General features: G+C 42.0%; 1 protein-coding gene across 3 annotated transcripts; it reads right to left on the bottom strand.

The window, feature by feature from the left end:
* Nucleotides 1–24,797, bottom strand: LOC109875953 (phosphoribosyl pyrophosphate synthase-associated protein 1). Of its 3 annotated transcripts, XM_031829771.1 has the most exons (12): nucleotides 24,356–24,794; nucleotides 24,180–24,272; nucleotides 16,121–16,173; nucleotides 12,201–12,267; nucleotides 8,693–8,865; nucleotides 5,747–5,862; nucleotides 5,566–5,621; nucleotides 5,282–5,436; nucleotides 4,325–4,369; nucleotides 2,585–2,655; nucleotides 623–769; nucleotides 1–311 (listed from the first exon to the last, which is right to left on the bottom strand). In XM_031829771.1, exons 2-12 carry the CDS (start codon nucleotides 24,260–24,262, stop codon nucleotides 153–155), a joined length of 1,125 nt encoding a protein of 374 aa, XP_031685631.1. In that variant the 5' UTR covers nucleotides 24,263–24,272; nucleotides 24,356–24,794; the 3' UTR covers nucleotides 1–152. The 3 variants fall into 3 exon arrangements, with proteins under 3 accessions (XP_031685631.1, XP_031685637.1, XP_020323998.1); XM_031829777.1 differs by lacking the exon at nucleotides 4,325–4,369 and having other exon boundaries at nucleotides 24,356–24,796; XM_020468409.2 differs by lacking the exon at nucleotides 4,325–4,369 and having other exon boundaries at nucleotides 24,180–24,797.
* Nucleotides 24,798–24,855: the final 58 nt, after the last annotated feature.

The raw sequence follows: 24,855 nt of genomic DNA, 5'->3' as shown, positions 1-24,855 counted from the left end.
TGTATGCATGAACAGTAGACATTTATTGAGAATGCAAGAGAATTTGTTTTTACATAGGAAGTCAATTAGAATGAAAAGAAACAAGTTCCAATGTAACGGAATTGAACATCCTTGGTCTCACGGTGTGAACACAAGGTGTTTGTGCGTGTAGCTCAGTCATCTACTGTGATGTTACGGAACAGGTAAGCCATGGACTCTCCATTGTGGATGCGTCGGATGGCCTCGGCCAGGATCATACTGACGTCCACTGTCTTGATCTTGGGACACTGGAGCTTCTGGACCTCATGAGGGACTGTATTGGTCACCACTACCTGGGGGGGGGGGGGGGGCACAAGGACCCAAAATGGAGAGCTAGGTTACAGCAGGCACTATGCTTAAGAACGCAAAGTTTTTTTTTTTGCATATGCATTGCATATTACTGTATTGGGGTATCGGTTTGTGAAAGCATAGATTTGTTTGATTTATCCAGCAAATAGACATAATTCCGACCCTTATGCAGCTTCAAGTATCGGAGCAGCACAGACTACCTACAAAAATTGTCACCTGTGTCGATGTTCGAAAAAACAGCCATTTCAGGCTTAATAAAAGTCTGTGCGAGTACAGCCTGTGTCCTTCCTCTTACCTCATCGATGGCGGATTCCTCTATGAGTCGCGGGGCCTCTGCTGAGAGCAGGCCGTGTGTCGCCATGATATAGATCTTATAGGCCCCCCTCTCTTTCAGAATCTCAGCCGCCGCGACAAAGTCCTCCACGTCATCTATGATGTCATCCTGAGAGAGGGAAACAACAAGGAAGGACTTAGAACAAAATAACCGTTATTAGCATCTAAAAAACACACGAGATCTGGATCATACAGTATGTCCAAATACATCTTACATGAGAACTTCCTCAGAACAGTGAGTGTAAAACTTAAATAGTTTGTATACAGTTGAAGGCAGAAGTTTGCATGCATTTAGGAGTCAATAACTCCACACATTTCTTGTTAATTAACAAACTATAGTTTTGGCAAGTCGGTTAGGACATCTACTTTGTGCATGACACAAGCCATTTTTTCAACAATTGTTTAGACAGATTATTTCACTTATTATTCACTGTATCACAATTCCAGCGGGTCAGAAGTTTAAAGCCACAGGCAACTTAGTGTATGTAAACAGCTTGAAAAATTCCAGAAGATTTAGTCATGGCTTTAGAAGCTTCTGATAAATGATGTCAATTGGAGGTGTACCTGTGGATGTATTTCAAGGCCTACCTTCAAACTCAGTGCCCCCTTGCTTGACATCATGGGAAAATCAAAAGAAATCAGCCAAGACCTCAGAAGAAAATGGAAGACCTCCACAAGTCTGGTTCATCCTTGGAAGCAATTTCCAAACACCTGAAGGTACCACGTTCATATGTACAAACAATAGTACACAAGTACAAACACCATGGGACCACGCAGCCGTTATATCGCTCAGGAAGGAGACGTGTTCTGTCTCCTAGAGATGAACGTACTTTGGTGCGAAAAGTGCAAATCAAGCCTAGAACAACAGCACAAAAAACCTTGAAGATGCTGGAGGAAATAGGTACAAAAGTATCTATTTCCACAGTAAAACGAGTCCTATATCGACATAACCTGAAAGGCCGCTCCGCAAGGAATAAGCCCAAAACCGCCATAAAAAGCCAGACCACGGTTTACAACTGCACATGGGGACAAAGATCATACTTTTTGGTGAAATGTCCTCTGGTCTGATGGAACAAAAATAGAACTGTTTGGCCATAATGACCATCGTTACATTTGGAGGAAAAAGAGGGATGTTTGCAAGCCGAAGAACACCATCCCAACCGTGAAGCACGGCGGTGGCAGCATCATGTTGTGGGGGTGCTTTGCTGCAGGAGGGACTGGTGCACTTCACAAAATAGATGGCATGATGCAAAAGGAAAATTATGTGGATATATTGAAGCAAGATCTCAAGACATCAGTCAGGAAGATAAAGCTTGGTCACAAATGGGTCTTCCAAATGGACAATGACCCCAAGCATAGTTCCAAAGTTGTGGCAAAATGGCTTAAGGACAACAAAGTCATGGTATTGGAGTGGCCATACAAAGCGCTGACTTCAATCCCATAGAAAATCTGTTGGCAGAACTGAAAAAGCATGTGCCGAGCAAGGAGGCCTACAAACCTGATTCAGTTACACCAGCTCTGTCAGGAGGAATGGGCCAAAATTCAACCAACTTATTGTGGGAAGCTTGTGGAAGGCTACCCGAAACGTTTGGCCCAAGTTAAACCATTTAAAGGCAATGCTACCAAATACTAATTGAATGCATGTAAACTTTTGATCGATTGGGAATGTGATTAAATAAATATATCTCTATTATTCTGACATTTCTCATTCTTAAAATAAAGTGGTGATGCTAACTGACCTAAGACAGGGATTAAATGTCAGGAATTGTGAAAAACTGAGTTTAAATGTATTCGGCAAAGGTTTATGTAAACTTCTGACTTCAAAAGTAATTCTTGCTTATTAAAATAGCTTGGACAATGCAGTTTTTTTTGTCCCATAGGGGTCAAAGTTAAACATTAATAAGAGAGACGATAGAATCCTTACAACAATGATAGCGATGCGACCTCCCACATCTCCCACAACAGTGATAGGCGGTTTCTCCTTGGCCATCATTACTGAAAGAGAAAAGGAGAGAGGTTGATCATTACTTTCAAACCAGTGGTGCAGAGGAAATCAGGGAGAAAAAAAATGAGATTCAAATTATTGGGATGAGGAGAACGAGGAAGAAGGGATCAAGTTCAACACCTGCAAAGACCATGCAAGACAGCTCTACCTCAATGTCCACAGACTGCTACAGAATAATCCTGAAAACTCTCATTTTGACAGAAGGGACAACAAGGTGAAATGATAGCAGGCATATTGGGATGGTAGCAACACATGGCTCATGAGTATAGAGCAGTCTTCCATTCCACAAATCAAACATCTGGTTTGGGATTTAGGGATCCACAGAGCAACCCCATGCCATGCCAAATCACAACCAACTTCAAACCAGCGTCCTCATCGTCAGTCCAGAGGCGTGTATTTAAAAACTCAGGGTTGAATCGTGAGGCTCTACACATTTTAAATATTTTTTTAAGGCTTCAGGGAGAGGGGTGAGTTTTTAAATAAACAAGAATCATACCGTTGCTGAAAAATTCGAAACTAGGAATTGATCAAGAAAAAGGATGCAGGGGAACACAACCAAGCTTTTCATCATGCCTCACTGGGCCTCGGAGGTGCTTGCAATGTTTCCTTCATCTCCATTTGGAGTTATAGAGACATAGTTAAATTGCCCAAATGGCATAACGTTTATGGGGAAATTATTGGCTCCATAAAATGTATGCCAATCACCAACATGGCAGTGGAATACAGTAGGTGCCCTCTGGTAAGACATTTGCTGTAGCAGCCCTTTTGTTGGTTGTTTTGAAGGGGTCAAAGGTCAGATAAATGCTACATTTGAGGATGAGAGGCATGTTGAAGGGAATGTTGACAAGCCACACGGTTTCAGACGGGTATTAATTGTTGTGCAATTCCAAAGTATACATGGGAAGAGGCATGAATGCATCCAGCAGATTCTTATTGCTATCGGTAGGGTTGAATGCAATGATTTTATTATTAGAATTTTGGAAGTTCACAGTTAATTGTGTATTAGACCTAAAGGCATGCAAATGTGAGGAATACCGTACAATGTAAACTTGGGATTCTCTCAAAGACCTTGACACCAATTTGGAGGTGAAGAAATCTGCTGTTTTACAGATATCTTGTTTCAATAATCATACCAAATTTGGTTTAGCCAACAGTCTAAACCAGGAGGGGTCTTCGGGCTTCACTGAGGTCCGGAAGGCCGCACTTAAAATTGACTACATTTCCTCACCGTCCAAATTAAAAAAATAAATAGTCCTCTATCCATTGCTTTTGGAATTTCCGATGTTCCCACGACTGTCTGGCTTTCGTTTCGATGACTGCTAGCAGGCTGAGTAAAAAGTGAAGAGACTATAATTGTAGGACCATTATCATCTCAACACAGTTCAGATGTGGTTTTAGTCATTTCAATGTCGACTGAGCGTTTCCCCTGACTGTTTGTTTTTGTTTTAACTCAAACCCCCACACATGTTTGACCCCCCCCGCCCTCGGTCTAAACACTTAACTGAGATCTTCACAAAGGGGAATTTAGAAGGTCAGTGCTGCTAGAAATGGAAACTCCCTCAGTAGACATCAACATTACATGCAGGCAGGTATAAAAGATCAGATAGTATTGCAGGATAGGAGGTTAGAGGAAGAGAGAGTGGAGCGTTACGGTCATACTTGGGAGCTCTATGCCTGGGAATGAAGCCTGGTGCCTCCCTGTGTCTTCAAAAGATAAATGGTATACGTCAACACTGTCATATACAGAGAGTATATAATAGACAGACAGAGGCAGCATACAGACAATTCCAGAACTGAAGACAGGCCTTCTGGTCCTATTTATCCAAGGAACGCAATAAAATAAGTTGAATATAAAGAATAACACAGGGGGAAAAAAGCGAAGATTAAACGTGTCACTTTGCGTGTCAATGGATGCCTGTTATTGCCTGCAGTATTTCACAGGCATTTGCAGTAGTGTCAGGCTGCTGAGAAGGAGTGCTTTGTTGCTGAACCAACACATACTACAGCCCTGGCTGAACACTCCAGTTGTCCACTGTCAGCATGAGGACAATGTGTGGAGGTTCTCTTTGCTACTGGTGCCTTAGGGCATTCAGGGCTGGATATTTTTACAGCATTTCTATAACAATTGGATTTGTAAAAATTAACTTGCTATGGGTTGTTATTCGGACAGATTACCACTTTTCCAGTCCATAAATGCAAAATATAGTTTGTTCTCTTTTCTGTAAATACTGTTCCATTAGATCTCTGTAAAGCCTCCGTTTGACCCAATGCCATGTTTTACAGTGACTCTACAATGGATAGGATCAGAGTCTGGGTGTATGTCCGTTCACAAGTGTATGCATGCTACATGGGAGGCCCATCCCAGTGCCGTCTACTCCCATAAGCAGTGAGGATTTAACCCTGCTGTTCAGACTCATTACGTCTCTATGGATTCCTCAGATAGACAGCAGTCAGGGCTCAACTCATCCTGTTCTGTGACAGTGGTTACATACCACTGTCTGCTGATTATATACGAGAGCAACGCAACAGTGATTTTTGTGTGTTATGGTCAAAGTCAGGGGTATTTTCTGGTGTATGAGTCTGGGGGGGGGGGGGGGGGGGGGGGGGGTGTCTTACATGGCAGCTCCAGACCAGGGTGACCAGAGGTGGTGCGTCCTGAAGACATTGGAGGGGGTGAGTGTCTTCCGTCGGCCATGTCAGACTCTGAACACTGGGCCTCCCCGTGCATCACCGCCAGGCCCAGCCGCAGCCGCTCGGCATAAGATTGAGCCCTGGAACACACACACAAAAAGGATTTAAATACATACAGAGCAAACACAGTTACCCACAAATCTGCAGCCACAAACACTTCACATCATTCACTATCCATCTTGCTGGAAAACTCCCAACCTTTATGTTACCTCTTGGCCGCTGAAGGAGACTTTGCAACGATAATGGCATTTCTGTAGTCTGGAATCTAGAAACAAATAAACATTATCCAACATGATTTCACAGTTCAACACCACATTAAAACTAATCTTTAGTCAACAAATGCATGATCTGATACAAGTGACTGGAGGATTCTGGGTAATGTAGTCTTACTTCCTCCTGGATGTACTGTAGCAGGAAGGGCGAGGCACGCAGGTTATCAACAGGGAAACTGAAGAAGCCCTGGATCTCCTTCTGGTGTAGGTCCATGGTGATGATGTGAGTCAGCCCTGTGATAACACCAGTGGGTCAAGCCAGTGGTCTAGAATACTTAAGTAAAAATACTTTGGGGGGGGGGTGTACTTTACTATTTATATTTGACAACTTCACTACATTCCTAAATAAAATGATGTACTTTTTACTCCATACATTTTCCCTGACACCCAAAAGTACTCGTTACATTTTGAATGCTTAGCAGGACAGGAAAATGGTCCAATTCACACAATTATCAAGAGAACATCCCTACTCATCCCTTCTGCCTGTGATCTGGCAGACTCACTAAACAGAAATGCTTTGCTTGTAAATGATGCATGTTGTCGCGTGACCCTGGTTATCCTTACATAATAATAAACTACTCAATCGTGCTGTCTGGTTTGCTTAATAAGCCATTTGAAATGATTTATACTTTTGCAATTACATTTACTTTGATAGCTAAGTATATTTATAACCAAATACTTTTACTCAAGTAGTATTTTACTGGGTGACTTCCACTTGAGTAATTTCCTATTAAAAAGGTATCTTTACTTTTACTCAAGTATGACAATTGGGTACTTTATCCACCACTGGGTCAAGCAACACCCCGGCTAGACTGGCTTGCGTAGATCCGTGTGCGAACTATAATTTTGTCCATCCCCACCCGACATGTGTGTGAAAACCAAGTGTGAATCAATTCTATTAATGTCGGGGCAGATCGAAACACAAACATTCAGACATGTATCTAGCCAGCTGTTGCCAGCTAGTTGGCCTGGGAGATGAACATTGGATTGTTATTTAACCGGACATGCATATGGTCCTCTTTTTAGATGTTAGACCCCGGGTTATGCAAAACTGTATTTCTCTACTCTGACGATTAATCCACAGATCAAAGATAACCAACTGTTTCCCATTTATTATCCTCTCCTCGTTAGTCTTTCAAGCCCCCACGTGGGTTTGTAAACTTGTGAGGACCAAACCAAGTTCTATTCTGGCGTTCGGCAACCCAGACGCTCGTTGACGCACAAGTGCAATGTGGATGAAATGATTGAATAACATGCATGTATACATTTGAGAGGACTTTTTTTTTTGCTGAGTTTATATGTCAACATAGCTCAAGCAATAGGAAGCGCTCTCGTCCATTTACATGCAGACGATAGTCTTATTCTCAGCTGACCCCTCCCCGGATTGTGTGTTAAACGCTTTACAACAAAGCTTTCTCTGCCCTTAACCTTGTTCTGAACACCTCCAAAACAAAAAGGTCATGTGGTTTGGTAATAAGAATGCCCCACTCCCAACGCGGTGTGATTGCTACCTCTGAGGATTTAGAGCTTGAGGTAGTCACCTCATACAAGTACTTAGGAGTATAGGTAGATGGTACACATCAAAGCTGGAGGCTATCGTAGTCGCTCCTCTCACCCCAGCTGCCAAACTAACCCTGATTCAGATGACCATGCTACCCATGCTAGACTACGGAGATGTAATTTATAGATCGGCAGGAAAGGGTGCTCTCGAGCGGCTAGATGTACTTTACCATTCGGCCATCAGATTTGCCACCAATGTTCCTTATAGGACACATCACTGCACTCTATACTCCTCTATAACCTGGTCATCACTGTATACCCATCGCAAAACCCACTGGTTGAGCCCCATTTATAAAAACACTTAGGCCTCACTCCCTCCTGAGATACCTCCTGCAGCCCTCATCCTCCACATACACCCGTTCTGTCAGTCACATTCTGCTAAAGGCCCCCATGCTAACACATCCCTGGGTTGCTCCTCTTTTCAGTTCGCTGCCGCTAGCGACTAACGAGCTGCAAAAAACTGGACCGTTTTCTCTCCATCTCTTCATTCAAAGAGTCAATCATGGACACTCTTACTGACAGTTGTGGCTGCTTCGCATGATGTATTGTTGTCTCTACCTTCTTGCTGTGCCCAATAATGTTTGTACCATGTTTTGTGCTGCTACCATGTTGCTCTGCTGCTATGTTGTTGTCATGTTGTGTTGCTGCCATGCTGTGTGTTTTGTCCTACATTTTATTTTTTAATCCCAGCCCCCGTAGGAGGCCTTTTCATAGGCCGTCATAGTAAATAAGAATTTGTTCTTAACAGACTTGCCTAGTTAAATTAAAAGGTTGAATAAAAAATGTATTACAAAAATCTAATAGATCATCAAGGACAACAACCACCCGAGCCACTGCCGGTTCACCCAGCTATCATCCAGAAGGCGAGGTCAGTACAGGGGCATCAAAGCAGGGACCGAGAGACTAAAAACAGCTTCTATCTCAAGGCCATCAGACTGTTAAATAGCCACCACTAACATTAGAGGTTGCTGCCTAAATACATATACTTGAAATCATTGGCCACCAATAATTGGAACACTAGTCACTTTAATAATGTTTACATATTTTGCATTACTCTTCTCATATGTATATACTGTATTTTATTATACTGTATCTTAGTCTAAGCCGCTCTGACATTGTTTGTCCATATATTCGTAATTCCATTCCTTTACTTATTTGTGTGTATTGTTGTGATATTGTTAAGATTTACTTGTTAGATATTACTGCACTGCAGGAGCTAGAAACACAAGCATTTTGCTACACCCGCAATAACATCTGCTAAACACATGTATGTGACCAATCCAATTTGATTTGAGACCAGGCTGAGTTACCTCACAGTATGTGGTAAAGCATTTTTTCTCTCTCATAATAACTGTGTATAACTCCTACCAAATTATCCATTTGTGTACAACTTATCTTAGCAGAGTTTTAACCATCTTCCTACAACATTGTAATCATTTACGCAACAACAAAAATTATTGGTATCACAACAACGAGAAAATACAGTAGCCATATAGTAACATACCGGCTTTAGCGAGCATGGAGGCCAGCAGCTTGCAGACAATGGAGCCCCTCTTCCTCATCTTGCACTGCTTGCTGTAAGGGAAGTAGGGGATGACCCCAATGATGTTCTTGGCACAGTTAGTCTTGAGAGCGTAGGCCATGACCAGCAGCTCCATGATGGCCGTGTTCACGTCTCTGGGTAGGACAAAATAACCATTCAAAAAGGCAAAGGAGACAGATGGATAGAGGTAAGATAAGATAGAGTCAAGAGTAGTTATTGTAGATATTTCAGTAAACTGTTGAATAAAACTCGTGTTATGGTTTTAAATTTGCATGTCGTAGTAACTGACGTGGTATAGAATTCAAGATGTCGGCGCGTCTCAAGACCACATTAGCCCACAGAACGTTCGCTCTAGGAGTTAAACACTAGTCTTTTGAGTTAAACACTACACATTTGAGTATGACGCTAGTCAGTATCTTACAATGTTAAAACTTACTACTTACTTGAGTGCCACACTAACAGTCGTTCCCTAAACCCTGAAGTATAACCTTGAAAGCTACGGGGCATTTCTAAATAATTAAGCCTCAAGATCAGCCAGTTCATGAGAGAAGCAGAGGCAAACTTTGTTGGGGACTTGATGCACTGTTACTAACTATAATTAGTAGCTTAACTAATATAAAAAGAGTGCAATGCGGTAGTGCCAGAGTAGATTTGGCCTAGACAGCATCCTGAAACAGCAGCGCCAACCACAATCATTAAAGGGTAACAACCCCAATTTCACCCTTTGCCCAACCCTACATATGGTTCTAAAAATGCATTCAGGCTAGAAGTTGTGTGTGTGTGTGTGTGTGTGTGTGTGTGTGTGGGGGGGGGGGGGGGGGGGGGTAAACTCATATATACATTTTGGGGGTGGGTAAACAGTAGTCACCAAGTTCCTGACATCTATTGCCACTTGCGGTTTAAGATCAATCTGGCCCCAGATTGACTAGAGCGCTATTTTCTGAGCTAAATTGACCAAGATTCACCTCCAACATCAGTAATTCTACCCCAAAACAATGACAATTTCTCTAAACCTGTGGCATTTGGGCTTTTAAAGTGAGCGCTGATGCTGCCCTATGATAAGCAGTGCAAACTTTGTCAAAAGCAGGGAGACAAAATATTTATCTTGTCCATTCCAAGTGCACCTCTCCGGGGCGCTGTTGGAGAGAGACAGCGCTGCGGCGTTCCACCAACATACCATCAAAAGAAATGACATAAATCATGTAGCATATGGTAGAGAGAGTATGTGGCCTTTTCTGTAGCCTACAGGCTGGGGATAAAATGTATAACAACGTAATGAGACACTTTTTTAAAATGTATTTTTACATCAAATAGCCTAACCTAACCCGCCGTTCCAATCAAATAGCCTAACCTAACCCGCCGTTCCAATCAAATAGCCTAACCTAACCGGCGTTCCAATCAAATAGCCTAACCCGGAGTTCCAATCAAATAGCCTAACCTAACCCGGCGTTCCAATCAAATAGCCTAACCTAACCCGGCGTTCCAATCAAATAGCCTAACCTAACCGGCGTTCCAATCAAATAGCCTAACCTAACCGGCGTTCCAATCAAATAGCCTAACCTAAATGGTGTTCCAATCAAATATATCCTAACGACAGGACAGGTCAAAGTACAATAGACAGCCAGGCTCCTCAGAATTGCTGTCCAGGACATTCATCCCGTGGGATACATTTCATGATCAGTGGTTTCAAGTTTGTATACGTACATTTTTTACAAGCTGATATTAGTGAAAAAGAAAATCCTCTATTTTCCGCTGTGTAAACACATTGCAAATAGGCTCAGGATAACTCCTACTGATACAATTGGATAGGTGATACAGCTTAAATAGCCAAATTGATTTGTCACAGGAATCAGGACTAATAAAGCCAATGCAACGGCCTGTTTTACAAATGATGGGCCTACACTATTGTGGGCTGACATGGTAGGCTGCACCCCAGTAAGCACGGACCGACACCGTCTTTTGGTCTTTTTTTGTGTTTTACCAAATGGTAGGCCTACCACACAGATGGGCATTCATAAAATTACATTTTAGACAACACTGTAGGCCAGGGATGATTCGTGTCACACTTTTGCCCTAGATAACACATCTGACACCAATAATCAACTAATCATTATCTTCAGTTTAGAATGAAATTCGTTTCAGCAGCTGTGTTGACTAGGGATGTGGAAAAAGTTGACTCCCCTCCCACCCCCAAGAACTGGAGTTCCCCGTCCCTGCAGTAGGCTATACCTCAGTAAGCACAGACCGATGCTGATGCCTTTTGGAAAAAATTTTGTCCGGTCTGGACCAGCCTTTATTTGGAACAAACAGACATCTATGAATTACATCTTGTCAACTTTCATTCAGAACCGAAAACGAACATCATTTCAACGTCCGGAATAGATGCATTTTACCTTTCATTCAGAACCTAAATTGAACGTCTTTCCAACATATTTTTGCTTACTGGGTCTATTCTTGAAGGGACGGCAATGTTTTGGTCTAGCCTAAGGGTGCAGAACCGGCGAGTAAAACCCTACAACTACTACCAGGGATAAATACTGTAAATTAAAGGTTTGAAATAAAAATGTATATCTTGCACATGTGGGATTAGAAATCCAAACCATTGAACTATGAGCCACAAATTAGTCATAGCAGTTGGGAGAAAATTTGAGTTGACATGGCCACCATTGTCACCCATTTCTCGTATGATGGATATACCTACAAATATAAAATGTAGAATCCTCATAGCCCCCGTTTTTATTCTTCGTAAAAGCACATAAGTGTATGAAACGGTAATCAAAAACATTGAATTTGGTCATGTGGAAATCTGCCTTACTGCCTTTTGAATTTTGTGTAACGTCAGTAGTTTAGTCAAGGAAGCCTCATGCAAAATATATTGGCACACTACACTTACCAAGACCAATGTAAAAAAGGAGTGCTGTCACCTGCTTTAATAGTGAGCCTTGAGGTGGTACCAACCAGCACATCTAGAAGGGAGTGGATTTCATACCAAACAAGCTGAAGAGGCACCCTCTCAAGGTGCCTTCTTTACATTATGACTTCAAATGGTTGAATTTAACAGCTAGGGACAAAAAGAGTTAGATTTACTACTAAAATACCTAAACATATCCCTTCTGCAATGAACTGTCAAAATGAAGACCAGAATTGATGTGTTTCACTATAAATAAACCAAAAACATCTGGTTTTCGATTAAAATAAATAAAAAGTTCAGGAAAGTTACTCTTTACAGGTCAGTGCCCCCTAGCTGGCTGTTAATATTGCTCTCTCACTTCACCCGGCAGCTCCTGCCAACCAATGAATGACTGATCAGCAATGTCTGCCTAATTTCACAAGGGAATACATTTACTTTCCTCTCATCTAGTTTCTAATGATCCATTTGGTTCTGTGGCGATAATGCATATCCCACCAACTAGAATATACACACTCATTTCAGATGGTGTAAATTAAAATGATACCCGGATCCTCTCACCTTGGAATGGTCTGAATGATAAAGATGTCTTGACCACGAACAGACTCTTTCACATCCACCCTAGTTTCTGTAAATAAAAAAAACAAAGCAAATCAGTTTCAGGAGCAAGTAACCCAACATACAGTATGCAGACCATCCTCTACGGTGTACTCGGAAGGTATTCAGACCCCTTGATTTTTTCATGTTACAGCCTTATTCTGAAATTGATTAAATAAAAAGGTTTCTTCAATCTACACACTACACCCCATAATGGTAAAAGTAAAAACAGTTTATTTTAATTTTAAATTGCAGTTATATAAAAATATTATTATTATTATTACTAACATAAGTATTCAGACCCTTTGCTATGAGACTCGAAATTGAGCTCAGGTGCATCCTGTTCCCAATGATCATCCTTGAGATGTTTCTACAACATGGTTGAAAAATTTGGAAATACACACACCTGTCTAGATAAGGACCCACAGTTGAGAGTTCATGTCAGAGCGAAAACCAAGTCATGAGGTCGAAGGAATTGTCCGTAGAGCCCCGAGACAGGATTGTGTCAAGGCACAGATCTGGGGAAAGGTACCCCAAAAAATGTTGGAGAACACAGTGGCCTCCTTCATTCTTAAATGGAAGAAGTTTGGGAACCACCAAGACTTCCTAGAGCTGGCCGCCCTTGGTCAGGGAGGTGACCAGGAACCTGATGGTCTCTCCGACAGAGCTCCAGAAGGAGGACAATCTCTACAGAGGAAGAGCCTTTATGGTAGAGTGGCCAGACGGAAGAGACTCCTCAGTAAAATGCACGTTAAAAGGCACCTAGACTTTCAGACTATGAGAAAGAAGATTCTTTGGTATGATGAAACCAAGATTGATCTTTGGCCAGAATGCAAAGCATGTCGTCTGGAGGACGGTAAAATCATGGTGGTGGCAGCATCATGCTGTGGGGATGTTTTTTAGCAGCAGGGACAGGATTGAGGGAATGAATGGTCAGATGAACTGACCAAAGTAGAGAAAGATCCTTGATGAAAACCTGCTCTGGACATAGACCCTAAGTGGGGGCGGAAGTGTAGCCTAGAGATTAGAGTGTTGGACTAGTAACCGGAAGGTTGCAAGTTCAAACCCCTGAGCTGACAAGGTAAAACTCTTGTCGTTTCTGCCCCTGAACAGGCAGTTAACCCACTGTTCCTAGGCCGTCATTGAACATAAGAATTTGTTCTTAACTGACTTGCCTAGTTAAATAAAGGTTTAAAAAAAGTTTAAACACAGCCAAGACAACGCAAGAGTGGCTTTGGGACAAGCCTCTGAAAGTCATTGAGCCAGAGCCCGGACTGTCAGATTGGACGCTCCCCATCCAATCTGACAGAGCTTGAGCCGATCTGCAGAAAAATATGAAAGGAACTCCAAATACAGGTGTACCAAGCTTGTAGCATCATACACAAGAACACTTGAGGCTGTAATCGCTGCCAAAGATGCTTCAAAAAACTACTGAGTAAAGGGACATAACGTGAGATTTTTGCAAATGTATTAAAAATAAAAACTATCTAAACCTGTTTTTGCTTTGTCATTGTGGTATTGTGTATGGATTGATGAAAGAAAACCATTTAATACATTTTAGAATAGGGCTGTGGAAAAGGTCAGGGGTCTGAATACTTTCCAAATGCACTGTATACCAGGGACATTTAACTCTTACACTATGAGGTCCAGAGCCTGCTCTGTTCTACCTGATAATTACTTGCACACCTAGTGTCCCAGTTCTAAATCAGTCCCTGATTAAAGGGGAACAATGAAAAGATGCAGTGGTACTGGCTTCTATGTCCAGATTTGAGTTTGAGGGATCTATACTATAGTGCTATAGTAAGCCTGTAGATTTTAGATACACTGAGTGTACAAAACATTAAAGGACATCTGCTCTTTCCATGACAGACTGACCAGATGAAATCTATGATCCCTTATTGTCAGTTGTTAAATCCACTTAAAAATCAGTGTAGATGAAGGGGAGGAGACAAGGGTTAAAACCCTTCTTTACCTAAGACAATTGAGAGATGGATTGTGTATGTGCGCCATTCAGAGGGTGAATGAGCAAGAAAAGATTTAAGTGCCTTTGAACAGTGTATGGTAGCAGGTGCACCGGTTTGTCAAGAACTACAACGTTTCTGGGTTTTTCACACTCAAGAGCTTCCCTGTGTGTCAAGAATGGTCCACCACCCAAAGAACATCCAGTCAACTTGACATTGGAATCAACATGGGCCAGCATCCCCGTGGAACGCTTTTGACCCCTTGTAGAGTCCATGCCCCACGAATTGAGGCTGTTCTGAGGGCAAAAGTGTGTGGGTGGGTGCAACTCAATGTGACTCGTTTCAGGAAAACTCCTGTCGCGTGTCACTACTTTCACATGAGAGGTATTTGAACGTAAACATATTTTTGAAATCAAAATGCTTATTTTGGTATGTGAACTCTCAAGTGCCTTAATAACAAAATTGTATGCCATCTGTAAATACAAATAAAACAGTTAAATTACGAGCCTAGTTGATTTAGCCATGGATAAAGACAGGAACCTTAACGCTAGCCATGAAAATAATTTTCATTGCAAGTTAAAGCGTACTGCTAGCTAGCTAACGTTAGCTGGCTGGCTCGGTAGCTAACATTACCTGTATGATCTATGTAATGTTATTCATATCTCAGAGCCATTTGCATTGCTAGCTATAGCCCATTGTTAGCTAGCTAAGTAACATTGAACCTAGTTGGTTAGCTTTAGCTACTTGTAGATTCATAAAGGACAGTAAAGTTATGAGTTGGGATTATGGTTCTTTGTTTAGCTAGCTACATGTCTAAAAAATATTTTTTTTTTGTTTGTTTTTTGACTCCACTATGCAGTAACCTTTCACTGTCCCGTTTACACCTTTATATCCTATGCATGTGACAAATAAACTTTTATTTTATTTGATATAGTGCGTGGATACCAGAGACGGTAAAGTTAAGAACAACATGACCTGCAACAAAGACAAATTAGGATATAACGTTAGGCCAACGAGACAGTGTCAATGTTCTAAAATGATTTTATTTAGTCACAATCACAACCTTAAGATATTTTCTGGAATTAGCTTGCCATTAACTTATAAATAATGATATTGTTGTGAGTTTATTTTCCTATAATAATGAATACAAATTAGCTAAATGAATGTTGTCAGCTCTATGATATGGTCATTATTTGAACTGGCAAGCCAGCTAAAAAGCTAGAAACTAACCAAAACATTGTTTAGAAAGTTGCTTTTAGTTGCCTGGTTTTCAAGATTGACAGAAACTAAATTCCTTTTTAAACAGATGGGATTATTGGTGTTAAAATACACCAGTTATGCTATTTTGAACCACCAGTGTGCTGTCATCATACAGCCTGTCGTTTTTGTGTTTATACTTTTTCAGAACGACATGTTTGATGTTGGACGACAATAGAATGTTCATGGTGTCACTGCAACAACTGTATACAGACATGTCAAAAGACATAGTATAAACCTTTAGTCTTAATCTTTGTTTAGTACACTACTGTACTCACTCGGTTTAGCACATGGCCTCATGTGAATCATTAAAGAGATGGGTGGGGCTAAGGCTTAAGAGGGTGTGAACAATAATGAACAGGTATAGACAAAGAAGAGCTCTCCAATAGGTGTCACAAAACCTTCAAGGGCCATTTTATCAAAAGTGAGGTTACATGTTTATCAACTTTCAAAGAAGAAGTACTTTCCCAATTGTTCCTCAACTGTACTGTATGATACCATTTTCTAGCTCCAAGTCTACTTTAATCCCATGTAAAAATGTTAAATAAAACTATTTAAAATGTTGCCACATAAGACCGAATCGAGCTGGTCGTTAAGAATATGTCCTTAATGTTTTGTACACTGTGTATACTGTATGAAGCTGTAACGGATAACCTGGCATCTCACCTCTGTTGGACTCTTGGTAAACAACTGACTTTCCCAAGTCTACGCCAAGCCGTCTGCAAGGAGAGAAGGAATATGTTAGACAGTAAATAAACACACAACTAAATTGTCCACACACAGGAGGAATGCCCGCCTTGTAAGTAACATGCCCAACTGTCATCCATTATTATTAATAAGAACAATTATTATTATTATTGTGGAGGCTTATATTTGACCTATTTCATATAAGTACAAGTGTATTATGCACGTGTGGATTGGAAATGTGTTTTTTTGCATATTCAAACTCAACGAGAGAGACAGAGAGTGGGGTCACACCCAGGGTCTGCCATTAGCAACAGTGACCCTGGAGCATTTAGGGTTAAGTGCCTTGCTCATGGGGACATCGGCATAGGCGTTCCAATTCATCCCGAAGGTGTTCAATTGGGTTGAGGTAAAGGGTTCTATGCAGGCCAGTCAAGTTCTTCCACACCGATCTCAACAAACTATTTCTGTATGGACCTTGATTTGTGCATGGGGGCATTGTCATGCTGAAACAGGAAAGGGCCTCCCCTAAGCTGTAGTGTTAAGATTATCCTTCAGTGGAACTAAGGTGCAGAGCCAGAACCATGAAAAACAGCCCCAGACCATTATTCCTCCAAACATTACAGTTGGCACTAAGAAGTCACGCAGGTAGTGTTCTCCGGGCATTGGCCAAACTCAGATTCGTCTGTCGTACTGTCAGATGGTGAAGCATGATTCATAACTGCAGAGACCCCGATTCCACTGCTCCAGAGTCCAATGGCGGTGAGCTTCACACCACCCCAGTCGACACTGGGCATTGGGCATGGTGATCTTAGGCTTGTGAGGGGTTGGGTTAAATGCAGAAGACACATTTCAGTTGTACAACTGACTAGGTATCCCCCTTTCCCTTGTGTGTGGCGAACAGTTCTTGTGCTGACGTTGCTTCCAGAGGCAGTTTGGAACTTGGTAGCGAGTGTTGTAACAAAGGACAGACGATTTTTACACGCTTCACCACACGGCGTTCCTATTCTGTGAGTTTGGGTGGCCTACCACTTCGCGGCTGAGCAGTTGTGTTTTAGATGTTTCCACTTCACAATAACGTCACTTACAGTAGACTGGGGCAGCTCTAGCAGGGATGAAATTTTACGAACTGACTTGTTGAAAAGGTGGCATCCTATGACGGTGCCACGTTGAAAGTCACTGAGGTCTTCAGTAAGGCCATTCTACTGCCAATGTTTGTCTATGGTGATTGCATGGCCGTGTGCTTGATTCTATACACCCGTCAGCAATGGGTGTCTGAAATAACCAAAATCCACTCATTTGAAGGGGTGTACACACACTATATACAGTTAAAGTCGGAAGTTTACATACATCTTGGACAAATACATTTAAACTCAGTTTGACAATTCCTGACATTTAATCCAAGTAAAAATTCCCTGTCTTAGGTCAGTTAGGATCACCACTTTATTTTAAGAATGTGAAATGTCAGAATAATAGAGAAAATGATTTCAGCTTTTATTTCTTTCATCACATTCCCAGTGGGTCAGAAGTTTACATACTTAGTATTTGGTAGCATTGCCTTTAAATTGTTTAACTTGGGTCAAACGTTTTGGGTAGCCTTCCACAAGCTTCCCACAATAAGTTGGGTGAATTTTGGCCCATTCCTCCTGACAGAGCTGGTGTAACTGAGTCAGGTTTGTAGGCCTCCTTGCTCACACCCGCTTTTTCAGTTCTGCCAACAAATGTTCTATGGGATTGAGGTCAGGGCTTTGTGATGGCCACTCGAATACCTTGATTTTGTTGTCCTTAAGCCATTTTGCCACAACTTTGGAAGTATGCTTGGGGTCACTGTCCATTTGGAACACCCATTTGCGACCAAGCTTTAACTTCCTGACTGATGTATTGAGATGTTGCTTCAATAGATCCACACCAATTTTCAAGATATCAACAAAATGTTCCCTCCTCATGATGCCATCTATTTTGTGAAGTGCACCAGTCCCTTCTGCAGCAAAGCACACCCACAACATGATGCTGCCACCCCCGTGCTTCACAGTTGGGATGGTGTTCTTCGGCTTGCAAGCATCCCCCTTTTTCATTCTAACAATGGTCATCATGGCCCAACAGTACTATTTGTGTTTCATCAACCTAAGTGTATGTAAACTTCCGACTTCAACTGTAGTAAGTACACATCACGCTTTCGGGATAATTATCTTTTCAGATTCCACAATGATTCTTTAGTTGTCACCGCACTCCTTCTCTTATTCCTCATCTTGATTTCGCACCTGTGTTATCAGTTTCTTTATGAAAATATTTAGTGAACTTTCGCTACTGTCATGAGTAAAGGGCTGTAGCAGCACAAGTAGGCTACAAATGCATGCTGGGCCGGGCATGCCCTGAGCTCGTGAAGTGAGCACTACTGGAGCAGGCAAACGCTCCAGCCTTTGAGAATCTCGCTCCAACCTCGGTCCGCTTACATACTCTGCAACTGATGAGTCCTCTCCTTCAGTGACGCGTGTTGACCGCCATTGAGCTACACGTCATTTTGCATGCCGAGAAATCTCAGGCAATATTTTTATTTATTTAGCCTAGTCAAATTCATACTGTGCCCAGCTTCGCACGCTGACCAACATGAGGTCGGCTGCCTGTTCCGGATCTTGCTCATTAGCATGGCACTTTCAGCATTCAAAATCTAAACTAGCTTGCGTGATATTAGGCTTTATTAGATGAGTGACAATGTATGTAATTTGCTAGGTTATTTAACGAGGCAAGTCAGTTAACCGGCCAAACCCAGACGACGCTGGGCCAATTGTGCGCTGCCCTATGGGACTCTGTAGTGACACAGCCTGGATTCGAACCAGGGTATCTGTAGTGACGCCTCTAGTACTGAGATGCAGTGCCTTAGATGGGTCTCCCGAGTGGAGCTGCGGTCTATGTGCTGTTGAAAATGTTTTTACCAGAAAAAAATAAAATTACCGGAGAGAACTCATTTTTATCCAACTAGGCAAGTCAGATAAGATCATTCTTATTTACCATGATTTCCTACCCCGGCCAAACCCGGATGCAGTGCCTTAGATGGCTGCGCCACTCAGGATCACAAACGGACTCATTTGGCTATACCTGCTGAACAGGCCTTACAATAGATTTTATTTCGATTGTTTAGGTTCCCGATCAGCAATAGTTTTGGTCATTTTGCATTAAACAATCAGTATATGCTAATTTTTATATATACAGGGTAAAGTTGATCAATTCATAATAAGGACAGCAATCACTTGAGGCGCACTGCATGGCCAAAGCGAGAAGAGATCTCCCTGGAACAAACCATTTGATTTTGAGATGGGTGGAATTCCAGCTGTGCGATACACTAAGTGTACAAAACATTATGAACACCTACTCTTTCCATGACAGACTGACCAGGTGAATCTTATTGATGTCACTTGTTAAATATACTTTAATGAGTGTGGATAAAGTGGAGGAGACTGGTTAAAGAATGATTTTTAAGCCTTGAGACATGGATTGTGTGTGTGCCATTTAGAGGGTGAATAGGAAAGACAAATATTAACAAATCATTGCTCTTAATTTTTTGTACATTCATTATATATTCATTGACTCAATTTGTCAACAATAACTATTGAAACATTCCTAGCTCGGACACTTGATCTGCAAAAATGACAAGTTTGATTAATGGGTGATAGTGATTTTAGAACCAAAGTGTGTGTGGGAGGGGGGGGGGGGGGACAAATAATAGGCTACTATGTCCCCCCTAATCTGATAGGTAATGTAGATGCCTAGTCTCCCTTACGGGTCAGCTCAGGTGCCTACATAGTACATACACCATAGACATACATTATTTACACACAGTCAGCTGATATAGATAGTTACACTTAACTACACAATTTTCCCAAGAGATCGCCCTTCCTTTTAACTTACATTTTGACATCAGAAGCCCTCAAAGATAAGATGCAGTGTTTGCATTTTCCCGGGAAGCCCAATTTCCCCCTTCTAACCACTGGCAAAATCTCACAATTATCTCACTGTGTTTTTAATACACAATTAAATTAAACACACACCGCCCCTTCCTAATCGAGAAACTCGTGGGTATGTTTTGGTGGACTGTTATAATTACTTATTGGGAACCTGGTAAAATTATATTTGTAGTGTGGCTAGCCACTGAATGGCTCTGAATTCATTGTCAACATGCTGTCAAAGCTACAACCACTTGGCAGAAACTAGTTGTCAAATTGTATCCTATCCTAACTCCCCAACATGCTCGATAGAGATGACGGTTGAGTCATGCATCCTCCAAAACATGACCCGCCAAACACCCGCCTGCTTAACCCAGAAGCCAGCTGCAGCAATGTGTAGGAGGAAACACAGCACAGCTGAAGACCGAAGTCAGCCTGCAGGCGCCCGGCCCGCAACAAGGAGTCACTAGAGCGCGATGAGCCAAGTAAAGCCCCCCTCGCCGGCTAAACGAGGACGCCGCCTTATGGGATCCCAGGTAACGTCCGGTTGTGAAATAGCCTGGGATCGAACACAGGTCTGTAGTGACGGCTCAAGCACTTTGATGCAGTGTCTTTGAACACTGCGCCACTCAGGAGGCCATGGAAGTGTACATTTAACTATAAACGTAATTGTTTAAAACCTGTACTTTTTGACATTTTATGAGGAAACTGTCTTACCGCGTTCCCAAACATAAGAATGTTAAGGGGATCCTTTCATAAACACTTCCTCATATGCCATTGAAACCAGTATTTCTTTCATCTTCTCAACATACTTTTGTTGTCAAGTAGCCAAAGACACAATTCTAGTCATAGTAACAACCCATGCGGTGTGCTTTGGAGAGCGGGTTTTTACCGCTAATTGCATTTTTGGAACATTCATGGTTATAGCATACTGCCCTGTGTGCATTGCTGCGCTTATAATGGACGAATAGTTTATCAACATTTTAAGTTAAACGTTCCACAAATTTCTTGTTAACAAACTATAGTTTTGGCAAGTCGGTTAGGACATCTACTTTGTGCAAGACAAGTAATTTTTCAACAATTGTTTACAGACAGATTATCACAATTCCAGTGGGTCAGAAGTTTACATACACAAAGTTGACTGTGCCTTTAAAAAGCTTGGAAAAGTCCAGAAAATAAATGTCATGGCTTTAGAAGCCTCGGATAGGCTAATTGACATAATTTGAGTCAATTGGCAGTGTACCTGCGGATGTATTTCAAGGCCTTCCTTCAAACTCAGTGCCTCCTTGCTTGATATCATGGGAATATCAAAAGAAATCAGCCAAGACCTCAGAAGAAAATTGTAGGCCTCCACAAGTCTGGTTCATCCTTGGAAGCAATTTCCAAATGCTTGAAGGCACCACATTCATCTGTACAGACAATAGTACGCAAGTATAAACACCATGGGACCAAGCAGCCATCATACCGCTTAGGAAGGAGACGCATTCTGTCTCCTAGAGATGAATGTACTTTGGTGTGAAAAGTGCAAATCAATCCCAGAACAACAAAGGACCTTGTGAAGACACTGGAGAAAACTGGTACAAAAGTATCTATATCCACAGAAAAAGGAGTCCTATATCGACATAACCTGAGAGGCTGCTCAGCAAGGAAGAAGCCACTGCTCCAAAACCACCATAAAAAAAGCCAGACTACGGTTTGCAACTGCACATGGGGACAAAGATCGTACTTTTTGGAGAAATGTCCTCTGGTCTGATGAAACAAAAATAGAACTGTTTGGCCAAAATGACCATCGTTATGTTTGGAAGAAAAGGGGGAGGCTTACAAGCCAAAGAACACCATCCCAACTGTGAAGCACGGGGGTGGCAGCAACATGTTGTAGGGGTGCGTTGCTGCAGGAGGGACTGGTGCACTTCACAAAATAGATGGCATCATTAGCAAGGAAAATTGTGTGGATATATTAAAGCAACATCTCAAGACATCAGTCAGGAAGTTAAAGCTTGGTCGCAAATGGGTCTTCCAAATGGACAATGACCCCAAGCATACTTCCAAAGTTGTGGCAACATGGCTTAAGGACAACAAAATCAAGGTATTGGAGTGGCCATCACAAGCCCTGTCCTCAATCCCATAGAGAATTTGTGGGCAGAACTGAAAAAGCATGTGCGAGCATGGAGGCCTACAAACCTGATTCAGTTACACCAGCTCTGTCAGGAGGAATTGGCCAAAATTCACCCAACTTATTGTGGGAAGCTTGAGGAAGGCTACCCGAAATATTTGACCCATGTTAAACAATTTCAAGGCAATGCTACCAAATACTAATTGAGTGCATGTAAACTTCTGACCCACTGGGAATGTGAAGAAATAAAATCTGAAATAAATCATTCTCTACTATTATTCTGACATTTCACATTCTTAAAATAAAGTGGTCATCCTAACTGACCTAAAACAGAGAAATTATTATTTGGATTAAATGTCAGGAATTGTGAAAAACTGAGTTTAAATGTATTTGGCTAAGGTAAACTTGCTAAAAGCTAAAAGAAAGGAACAAGGTGGAGAGATAAGTGGGCCATTGTTGCAAAGTATCTCTAAACTATAAATCAGATGTCTTAAGTTTTGTTCACTGTTGTTCTATTATCTATACAATAGGCCATAATTGATTTTGGCCCAATAGGCCTGGCATATTACCATTTTCAAGAATCTTTCCGATTTGAGTGGATTATTTTGCTTAAAAACCTTTAGGAAAACCTATAGAAAAATAAACAACTATGCATCTCTGCCCAGCCAGGCAAGGGTGTTTAGCATCCCCAGTGGCTCCGCTGTAAGCCTGCTTTCCAGGCACCTTCTCAATGGCCAAACTCTTGTTCCTAAAAATTATCCCTCTTTTTACCCCTTTTTCATGGTATTCAATTGGTAGTTACAGCCTTGTCTCATCGCTGCAACTCCCGGTATGGACTCGGGAGAGGCGAAGGTTGAGAGCCGTGTGTCCTCCGAAACACGACCCAACCAAGCCGCACTGCTCCTTGAAACAATACCGGCTTAAACCGGAAGCCAGCCACACCAATGTGTCAGAGGAAACACCGTACACCTAGCGACCTTGTCAGCATGCATGTGCCCAGCCTGCCACAGGAATCGCTAGAACGCGATGGGACAAGGTCATCCCTGCCAGCCAAACTCTCCCCTAACCCGGACGACGCTGGGCCAATTGTGCGGCACCCCATGGGGTCTCCCAGTCGCGACAGAGCCTGAACTCGAACAAGGATCTCTAGTGGCACAGCTGGTACTGCGATGCAGTGCCTTAGACCACTGTGCCACTCGGTAGGCCAGAAAGAATGTAATTGAATTATTTTTCTGACCAATGCATGTTACATTTGTATCGGTTTCGGTTCTGCGGACCGATGCACTTGTATCTTAAAACATGTGAATAGGAAACACGGGGCAGTCTGGGGCCTGGGCAGCAGCTGTAACTGCTCATATGTTTGAAATACTGTTTGCCGAGAATGGGATCTGTTTGTTAGCCAAGTTTGCTTGAAGTCTCTTAAAGTTATGTGAGACATCATCCTCTCTCATCCTTGCAATTTTGAGTGGCAGATTCTCTGGAGACTAGCGACCTAAAAGTAGACTTAATAGGCTGCTTTTACACAGACAGCCCAATTCGGATATTTTCAAACTACTTTTAAAAATAAAATAAAAATTGAAGGAGTGGGGCAGTCCTGTCCCTTACTTATTTGATTGGATATGAGAGAAAAAGTTTTTGCTGAAAGAGCACTGGGACGGATTCAAACCCACACTGGCAGCGGTACATGTTCTCTAGAAGCAGCGGCCTACAACGCTAGACCAGTTGTTCCCAGGGGTACTTGGCCTATCCACAGGGGGTACTTGAGAATACTCATGAGACCATAGGCCTACTGGAAAAATGCACGAGGGGGTACTCCGGCAGAGCAAAACTCAGTTGGTGGTACAGTAACTGAAATTGTTTGGGAACCACTGCGCTAGGACATCACTAATTTGCCTTTTAACTACGTTCAAATTTCAGTTGAAGAGAAAAAAAAAAGTAATTTGAGTGAGTTGCAAGAGATTCATGTGAATGCGTAGCATATACTTACTCTGTGATCTTCTTGGCGAGCTCTGTGCATGCGGTGGTCGAGTTGGCAGAAAAGACACGGTACCCACTTTTTGAGATATTCATTGTTGAGTGACTAGGAAAACGTTGAAGTGTGAGAATGACAGACGAGACTTGAGGCTCAATAAAAGTCAATGACCACGTATTTTACCTACTCACATTGACAATATCGACTATAAATTCAGGATTTAAGAAATAGGTCGAATGAGTGCGGAATGTTACAAAATCTCAAAGCAAAAACACCGGCCTACATGTAGCTAACCTACATAACTGGCGTAAGTAAACAAGTCTATTTATCGATCGCAATATGACTGGTCTAACAAACTAGAAACGGATCAACTGAGTTGTTCCACATTCGCACATAGATCTGTAGGCTACTCTATGAAAAACGCGCTCCACCTAATTCTTCAATTCGAAAAATATTTTGCAATAGAAGTACACTATAGCAGACTCGTATAATTTCAAAAAGTGTACACAATGTTGCTTCTAGCGTAGCTAATGTAAACTTTGTAGCAATGAGGTTGCATCAAAGAGAAGAAAACGAGTAATTTCATTGGGTAGCCCAGGATTAACCTATTGGCAGTAGAATAATCCAATGCGAGTGCTGCTTTGGAACAGAGGAGGGTGGTTTTGTGCGAATTTTCAACCACTCAGAGCAC

This window comes from Oncorhynchus kisutch, linkage group LG1 (assembly GCF_002021735.2).
Source record: "Oncorhynchus kisutch isolate 150728-3 linkage group LG1, Okis_V2, whole genome shotgun sequence".
In the NCBI taxonomy this organism is placed as follows: Eukaryota; Metazoa; Chordata; class Actinopteri; order Salmoniformes; family Salmonidae; genus Oncorhynchus; species Oncorhynchus kisutch.
The sequence above is the reverse complement of the archived record's forward strand: the minus strand, read 5'-3'. Positions and strand labels throughout refer to the sequence as shown.

Excerpts from the sequence above, each read along its gene's own strand:
- LOC109875953 (XM_031829771.1), bottom strand. The coding sequence starts at position 24,262 with ATGAATATCTCAAAAAGTGGGTACCGTGTCTTTTCTGCCAACTCGACC. Across the intron at positions 8,866-12,200 it reads ATCATTCAGACCATTCCAAG|AGACGTGAACACGGCCATCA; the intron begins GTGAGAGGATCC and ends TGTCCTACCCAG. Across the intron at positions 5,863-8,692 it reads CTCCATGCTCGCTAAAGCCG|GGCTGACTCACATCATCACC; the intron begins GTATGTTACTAT and ends GTGTTATCACAG.